General features: G+C 43.1%; 2 protein-coding genes across 2 annotated transcripts; both read left to right on the top strand.

The window, feature by feature from the left end:
* The first annotated feature begins 3,484 nt into the window (after window positions 1–3,484).
* Window positions 3,485–5,338, top strand: LOC149963297 (uncharacterized). Its single transcript, XM_090165894.1, has one exon. The coding sequence runs from the start codon at window positions 3,485–3,487 to the stop codon at window positions 5,336–5,338; it is 1,854 nt and encodes a 617-aa protein (XP_090022020.1).
* Window positions 5,339–5,377: 39 nt separating this feature from the next.
* Window positions 5,378–8,788, top strand: LOC149963298 (uncharacterized). Its single transcript, XM_090165907.1, has one exon. The coding sequence runs from the start codon at window positions 5,378–5,380 to the stop codon at window positions 8,786–8,788; it is 3,411 nt and encodes a 1,136-aa protein (XP_090022033.1).
* Window positions 8,789–9,027: the final 239 nt, after the last annotated feature.

A 9,027-nucleotide genomic window follows, 5' to 3' on the forward strand; every position in this document is an offset into this window, starting at 1 on the left:
CGTAGGTGGAGCCAAAGCCGTCAGAGTTAATTTACCATACCTCCAGGTAGAGGTATGGATTCCTGAATTTAATGATGCGGTAGCTTCAGCATACGTCGATGTAAATAATATCAGAAATTTATGAGATTCGTCTACGAGGAAAGTCACAAGTGTTCAACTCTATTAGCTTGAATGCTTGATACATATACCTGCGCAGGCTCCCGCTAGTTTTCTAAGTCTCGTTTGGAACGGAACAATTATTGCGGGGCGCAATAAGTCATCATAGTTACTTTTTAAATAAATAGATAGGGAACATATTTTTTAAAAATTGGTACATATTCAAATTATTTTTTTTCATTTTACATTATACATCCACGGTTTTTGTAGGAAATTCGTGTAAAATGAAAAATGAATACGGTCTCCAGCATACGAAGGTACATATATGATTTTGATGTCCTAGATAAATACTTATCTCGTAGTATTATAAACTTCCGATAATACCAATAAATGTAGGTTTCGAATGTTACAATATAGCAAAGGTAGTGACGCAATTAGCAAAAATGGACCCCAATGCAGCAAGATGGAAAAATGGGCCTTCTTATAAGTTATAACATGTATGTGTCATCTCGTCTGCTCTGAAGTAATAAAGCCACAATTTAAACTAGTGACCTTGAAACGAGGATGGAACAGATCACATTATGCCTACCGAGGGTAGAATGCTCCGATTTCGATCATTCACGCTGTCGCCGGGCTGTTACGAATGGATTAGTCATCTCATCAGCATAGGGTTAAAGTTCAAAGTTAAAGCTATCTTTGTCATTTTGGAAAGTCAACCGTTTCTACATTGAGAGCGCGGACTTAAAGTAGTTAAAGTTACAATGGAAAGTACCAAAAAAAAGAAAGACAATTCAAAGTTAGTTGAGCTCGGGTTCCTGCTAACTTAAGTTAAGTTTTTGAACTTGTTATTGGTTTAAAAACTCCTTATAGTACAGGCAATCTAGCTCAAAATAGGGCTTGACCCGGTACAAATTTCCAACTTTACGAAACTCTAAATTCCTATAGATTTTGAGGCGGTCCTTCACGTGGTGCAATCTCCCGCAACCAGCCACCTGTTGAAAATCCGCCATCTTGGAAAATGGCCGACCAAATGCATTTAAATCCTCACATCTTAGGCTGACGTTATATGATTTGAACGTGAGATAGTTTGCTCTATTCGTTAATTAATTGCCTAAACCTTGTGTTCTAAGCCATTTTGTCGTTTAAGTAGCCATTCTTTACTAAAAAATCAAAATACAAAAATTATCATATACATGTAGTCAGAAAATACAACTTTTTTTTAATTTATTTATGATATTCGTGGAATATCATCATTGGCTTCAATTATATAAATGTTTTCATTGGTACAAGATATTCCCTGGCCGGCATTTATCATTAATAACACTCCACGTAGCTTCCGTTAATGATCAATAGATGGCATTAAACGCTTTCCGGTCGAACTAGCGGTTCGATTGCTTCTCAGTTTACGGAAACTCTAATTACCTGGGACTACACGAGATTACTGATGATCGAAAAGCGGATATTATACAAAATTATATCGGATTCGATATATATTAGGATTTGTTTCGTATTGCATATTTAAATCTCCCGCACGTATACTCAGAGAATATGTCCATTCTCCTAATATATTACTCCTTGTAGTCACGAAACTGAAACTAAAACCAAAACCAAGACAAAGTGTTAGTCTTGAGCTTTCCATTATATCGATTAGTTATGTTAAACCTTGACACTAATTATTATAGTTTAATTAATTTAATATCGAAACAGTGTTGAACTGTTTTAGTAGAGATTCGAATTAAACGACGTCGCTTCATTACGGTTCTTGCTTCGTATGTTTTTTGTGGTCCGTTTTCTGATATAATCTATTCGTTTTTACCTCTCCGAGGGGACAAAGTCCCCTAGGGGGGGTTATTCAACCACCGTGTCTGTCTGTCTGTGGGTCTGTCTGTCAGGCCTGCGAACGCGTTCGCATTTTCGGTGCAAAGTGTAATCACTGCTTACGCAGTTTCTCGAGATCTCTGTGTTCGCAGTTTCTCGAAGGGTTGGCAAAACCACCGTGTGACGGTGAGCGTTAACGGATTCATTTGCGGTTTTTTTTGGATGGTGTTTTTTCGCTCACCGTCGTGACGGTTTGGTGTTTTACGTTTTTGTAATGTTTATGCGTAGGTTGTGAGTGTTGAATTTGTTGTGTTTGTGTTCTGATGGTTGTGCATGTTGACTCTGTTGTGTTTATATGGGCGTTTTCACTCCAACTTCTTCTTAATGACTTTGGGACGGACCGAGTGCTGAGTGTAATGCTACCTCTCAACGTCCAATGGCAGGGTTTCCACCAGTTGTACACGGTATTCGTCTTAGTATCAATTTGCGATCGCATCGGGCGGGATTTGAACCCGAGACCTCCTGCTTGACAGGCGGACGTTCTACCACAGAACCACCGACACTTGTTACCCCTTATTGAAAATTAGACCTTCAGCTTTATCGGAAGCGTATTTAATAGAGTACGAAATTTTGGTTTAATTGAAATAGAATTGAAATTGAAATTATTGCATCGAAGAAATTCTAATTTAGCGTTTCTCTATTGATTACAAACAAATGCGCCACCCAGGTTTCGTACCCAGACCATTCGGCTTGGCAGTCGAGCGCTCTACCACAGAACCACCGATAGCTGCTTAGGCTCACTGAAATTAAGACACGCATCGTAAGCATGTTAAATCACAACAGTTCCCCTTACATATTAATTTAATTTTAATGTGTAATTAATTTGGGTTTTTTTTTGTTTAAACATTTAATTCAATTCGTTTTCTTGTACGGCAATATTTCAAACACCTTGTATATTTTCCGTTTTTTTTATCGCCAATATTCTCCAAGGTCGTTTTACTTTGTCATTGTAGGAATTTTCTCACTCCCTAGATGGTGGAATGTAACCCCATTTTTTGCCACCGTCTTATGCACTTTAGCCCGCTTTCGCTGCGATGGTCAATCCGTTCTTGGAAAACCTAACCAGCCCTCCCCCCCCCCCCATTTTTTACATCCTTTGTAACGGTCGTTCTCGGCCACTACCTTCTTTTTCGTTTAGTAAAGTAAAAATAGATCTTTTTCTCACTTCCAACGGGTCACACGCGCCCAATTTTCCTTCCCGCGATTTTGGAGAATAAATAGTACATTTATGTTACCAGTCGCGGCGAAATTTAGTAAGATTATTGTAATTTGTAAGTATTGCCCTCCTGTTTATTAAAGTTATTGTTTTAAAATAAATCCGTTTCGATTTCAATACGCGTTGCTACGATATACGATCCCACTCGATAGGACCTTTAGAAATTCAGTAAAACCAAATTTTCATCCCCTCCGTCCTAGCGGATTGGCATCACATTATTTGGTGCCGAAACCCGGGAACTCTGGCAACGGCGAACGTAGATTATTCGGGTTTATTGCGTGATTTACACCTACAATGCCGGAAGATTTAGTGACATTAAAGGCGAGACGAAAAAGTACCACGGCGGCCACTACAAAAATCAAGGATAAACTCGATGATGAATTAAATTTACCTAACCCAGACGTAGGAGTCGTCGAAGGCTTCTTAAAGGTACTGGAAAGGAAGGAACCAATTCTCTCGCGGATTTACGAACAAATCGAGCCTCTGATTGAAGCAATCGACCTCGAAAAGGAGCTGCAAGACGCCCAAGAGTATATGGACAATCTTACCGTTACAATGGTGCGCGCTACGCGTCTCGTAACAGAATCCAATCAAAAGGCAATGGACAATCGACAACCAGTGCCGGAAAAGCTACCTCCGTCGGTAAAGCTACCCAAACTACAGATTCGACACTACAGCGGCATACCCACCGAGTGGCAAACGTTCTGGGGTACCTTCGAAAGCCAAATTCATAAAAACAAGGACTATGACAATGGAGCTAAGTACAATTATTTAGTATCTCTTTTGGAAGGGGACGCCGCTAGGGCTATAGAAGGGTTGGCGCAAACAGCATCAAATTATGATGAAGCCATCACCATTTTGAAAGAACAATTCGGGAGTCCAGTGCTCTTAATAGGAAAACATATGGAAAAGCTTTTGAAGTTACCTGAAGTTAGAGAAGCGAACGACGTAGAAGGCCTACGAAAATTGCACGATACATGTCGGATACAAATAAGAAGCCTCAACTCGTTAGGATTAGTCAACGATACGTACGGAAGCCTTCTTTGCCCCATCGTAACGCAGCGCCTCCCAGCAGAAATTAACCTGGCCTTTAGTAGAGCTTACTCCAATGTACAACATCTCAAAATAGAAAACCTCTTAGAATTTTTACAAAAGGAAATAACTAGCCGAGAGCGCGCTAGAATACTAGGAAAACATGAAACGGAAAGGAAGCCAAAACCTTCGTCCGTATCGCAACGACCAAGCTCGGGATCAAGCACGCGCGATCATTTCAGTCGTAGCCACCGCCCGATATCAAAATCGTTGCCCAGCGCCGGAGCTCTAACCTTAGGAAACACGCTACGTCCTTGCCTATTTTGTGACACCAGCGATCATCTAACCTCTAGTTGCGACAAGCTGTCCCTAGACGGTAAAAAGAGCGTTCTTATCAAGAAAAGACGATGCTTCGTATGTCTGCGCGAGGGCCACCAATCCAGGGATTATCATCCGAAGTCCATGAACTGCAGGAAGTGCAGTCGCCGTCATCATTATCTTATCTGCGACACATCTCCAGATACGGAACCCAAGCGGCATGAAGATTCCGAATCGCCCAGTACCAGCTTAGAAGTAGCAGCCAGCGCGGCAGGAGTTCAAGTTCCCACTGGAACGATACTACTACAGACAGCCGTAGCGATAGCGCAAAGCCCATCAAGCGGCAATAGTTTCCAAGTACGCTGTCTGCTAGACACTGGTAGCCATGTGACATTTGTCAAAGAAAACATATCAAAGCAGCTCGGCCTCGAAGTAATCAATGAAGAGACTCTCGATCTACACAGTTTCGGTTCTCCGATCGCGGTACGAGCCAAGAGAAGAAGGGTACTCCTCAGTCTACGGAGTCGCCACGATCCCTACCAAAGGGTAATTCTAGAAGCCTACGAAATTCCAGAAATATGCGGCTCAGTTTTCGCAGTTCCCAGCGACGAACTCGCGCAACAATTTAAGGAGAAGGGATTGGCAATGGCAGACGCTATAGGCACCGAAAATAAGCGACGTAATTCGTCTTCTATCGACGTTCTCATCGGCGCAAATTACATCGGAGCCGTCCTAGTAGAAGATGGAAGGATAGAGCGTTTCGGTCCTACGCTAATCGGGTTGGAGACAATTTTTTGATTCACAATACAAGGTCCGACGACAGTAGGGTCATCCACAATGGCAATTAACACAGTTGCAGTCATGCGAGTTTCAGCAAACGTCGACCAAGAAGAAGACCTATCCAATCAACTACAAAGGTTTTGGGAGATCGAGTCCTTCGGCGTCCACGACTCAAAAGAAGACGTAAACAACAACAACAAGGTCCTAGAAGACTTCGAAAAATCAACCACTTATAGTGATGGACGCTATACAGTCGCTCTACCCTGGAATTCAAACGCATCGGAGCTCGAAGACAATTACAGAATCGCAAGCATTCGTACTCAGAACCTCCTCCAGAGGCTTCGAAAAAATCCTGACCTTCTAAAGGAATACAATTCAATAATCAAAGAGCAGATTGAATCTGGTATCATTGAACAAGTCAAACCGGAAGCGAAGTTTAAGTCGTCCAACCCCATCTATTACATGCCTCACCGCGCAGTAATAAGGGAAACAAGCGAAACTACCAAAACACGAATTGTGTACGACGCTTCGGCCCACGCCGAGGGAATTCCTTCCCTAAATAACTGTCTGGAGACAGGACCCAACTTAAATCCAGAATTGTACAACGTACTCCTTCGATTCCGAGAAAACAAAGTCGCTTTCTTAGGAGATATCGCTAAAGCTTTTCTCCAAATCCGAATAAAGCAAGAAGATCGAGATGCACTTCGTTTTCTATGGGTCAACGTTCAAAATCCCCATACCAACTGCAACTTTGAAGTTTATCGCTTTACAAGCGTTCCGTTTGGAGTCAAGCCCTCGCCATTCCTGCTTGCTGGAGTAATTCGCCTTCACGCTGCAAAGTTTCAGTCATCAAAACCCGAAGCTAGTCTTGTACTCAAGGACTCGACGTATGTTGATGACTTGGTCTCCGGAGCAGACAATGAAGACAAAGCTTATAAGCTAATCCAAGAAACAAGCAATATAATGAGTTCAGCGGGAATGAAGCTGAGAAAATGGAAGACTAACGCGTATAATCTTCAACGGCTCCTCTCTGGGGACAGCTTGCCAAAGGATTATGGTCCAACCACGAGCTCCTTCACCGAAGGAAAAGTACTTGGTCTTTCCTGGAACAGCACGGAAGACGTTCTAACTTTCGAAATTAAAGACCTCCTACAATTCGTTCAAGAGAGAAGAAACACCAAGCGCTGGGTACTTAAGTCAGTAGCCCGCATTTTCGACCCATTAGGACTGGTAACACCTTTCACCGTCAGAGGGAAGATGTTTTTCCAACAACTCTGGAAAATCCAAGACGTCACGTGGGACACCGAATTAGTCGAGGACTTGGCGAAGACGTTTAACGCTTGGTGTGCTGAACTGAAGAATTTAAGCCAAATCAAAGTTCCACGCTACTACTTTGAAAATAAGAATGAGGAAAATCCCAACGTTGAAATACACTGTTTCTCAGATGCGAGCCCACGCGCTTATGCGGCCGTGGTTTATTTTCGATTCCAGTCAGCGGAAGGAGAGATAACTACAAGTTTCATCACTTCGAAATCTCGAGTAGCACCAGTAAAGACATTAACAATCCCGCGTCTTGAACTAATGGGAGCTTTGTTGGGAGCCGAACTCGTCAAACATCTGACAGAGACCTTAAGGACTAAACCCAGTCAAAAATATCTGTGGACAGATTCGAGAATAGCCTTAGGCTGGATTCAAGGCCCCGCTGAAAAATGGAAACCCTTCATCCAGAATCGAGTACGAGAGATTCAAAAGATATCAGATCCTTCGAATTGGCATCACTGCAAAGGCGTAGAAAACCCCGCCGATCTTCCCACGCGTGGAATCAAGTTACTCGACCTGACAACCAAAAGGCTCTGGTGGGAGGGTCCGCAATTTCTCCGAACTAAACGACATTCGGAACTTCAAGCGGACATGGTTGAGGACGCCGAAATGGCAGACGTCTCAGAAGAGCTGCGTAAGACCGCGCTCGTAATAGCAGAGGGTTCGCGAGAAACGGCACTTCTACCAATTAAATTATACAGCTCGTTACAGCGACTCTACCGAGTCACCGCATGGACAATTAGATTTGCAAACAACTGTTTAAAAACGAAGATACCAGGCCAGCTCAGTGCCGACGAGATTCGTCAAGCCGAAGTCTACTGGGTAAAAACAGCGCAGATGGAAAGCTTTTCTCAAGAAATTACACAACTGAAAAACGGCGAAGAGATTGCAAAGCAGTCACCTTTACTAAGGCTTCACCCGAAGTTGGACAGCAATGGAATCCTCTGCCTAGGAGGAAGACTTCAGAAAAGCGAATTTTCATACGAAGAACGGCACCCCTGGCTTCTTTCACCGAATCACTATTTGGCCGAATTGATCATACGCGCCGCCCATGAAAAGGTGATGCATGGAGGAGTCAACCAAACTCTAGTCGCTATACGCGAAAAAATTTGGCTAATTAAAGGTCGACTGACAGTAACCCTAATTCTGAAGCGGTGCGTCATCTGCAAATACTTTCGCGCAAAGCCCTCGGACACCGTGATGGCGCCGCTGCCAGATTACCGTGTTATTCCCGCTCCGGTCTTCAATACTACCGGTTTAGACTTCGCAGGTCCGCTGTACACGCGCGACGAGTCGAAATGCTACGTAGTCTTATTCACCTGTGCAGTAACGCGCGCAGTTCATTTAGAACTCGTGACGAATCAAACCGCGGACAACTTCCTCTTAGCTTTCAGGCGTTTCGTGAGTCGTCGGGGAATGGTTCAGCGAATAGTATCGGACAATGCCAAAACTTTTAAGCGCGCGGACCTCGAGTTACGCGAACTGTGGCAGCAAGCAAATACGCCAGCGGTCGCTCAATATTTCGCGAACGCTCAAATCTCATGGGTATTTATCGCTGACAGAGCTGCCTGGTGGGGCGGTTTTTATGAACGCCTTGTGAAATCAGTAAAAACCGCGCTCCGCAAAGTCCTCGGCAGATCGCGTTTTACGTACGAAGAGCTGGAGACAACACTCATAGAAGCAGAGGCCACTATCAACTCTCGGCCATTGACATATATATCCGAAGACCCAGGTGAACCAATTCCGCTAACGCCCGCGCATTTCTTAGTCGGGGATCGGTTGACCGGCTTACCTCCGCGTTCGACCATGCAACCCTTCAACGCCAAAGCAACAAGAAGAGAACTTGAACGTAGACGTAACTATCAGCAAAAACTAACAGACGGTTTCTGGAAAAGGTGGAAAACGGACTATCTTTTAGCGTTACGTTCAACCCACTTCAGAACTCCGAACATACCAACAAAGCCCCTGGTTCTTGGAGATGTCGTTCTCATCGAAGAACCGAAAATGCCACGACTGGCATGGAAGATAGGCGTTATTTACAAACTATTCTATGGTCGCGATGGCCACGTAAGGTCCTGCATGATAAGACTTTCTGACGGCTCAATAAGACGCCGTCCAATTCAACTATTGTATTTGTTAGAAATTTAAATTTAACGTTTTGATTGGACCAGTAACAGTCCAATGGGGCGGAGTCTGTTAAATCACAACAGTTCCCCTTACATATTAATTTAATTTTAATGTGTAATTAATTTGGGTTTTTTTTTGTTTAAACATTTAATTCAATTCGTTTTCTTGTACGGCAATATTTCAAACACCTTGTATATTTTCCGTTTTTTTTATCGCCAATATTCTCCAAGGTCGTTTTACTTTGTCATTGTAGGAATTTT

The sequence above is a fragment of the Leiobunum rupestre genome, chromosome 1 (genome assembly GCF_980474605.1).
Source record: "Leiobunum rupestre chromosome 1, qqLeiRupe1.1.hap1, whole genome shotgun sequence".
In the NCBI taxonomy this organism is placed as follows: Eukaryota; Metazoa; Arthropoda; class Arachnida; order Opiliones; family Sclerosomatidae; genus Leiobunum; species Leiobunum rupestre.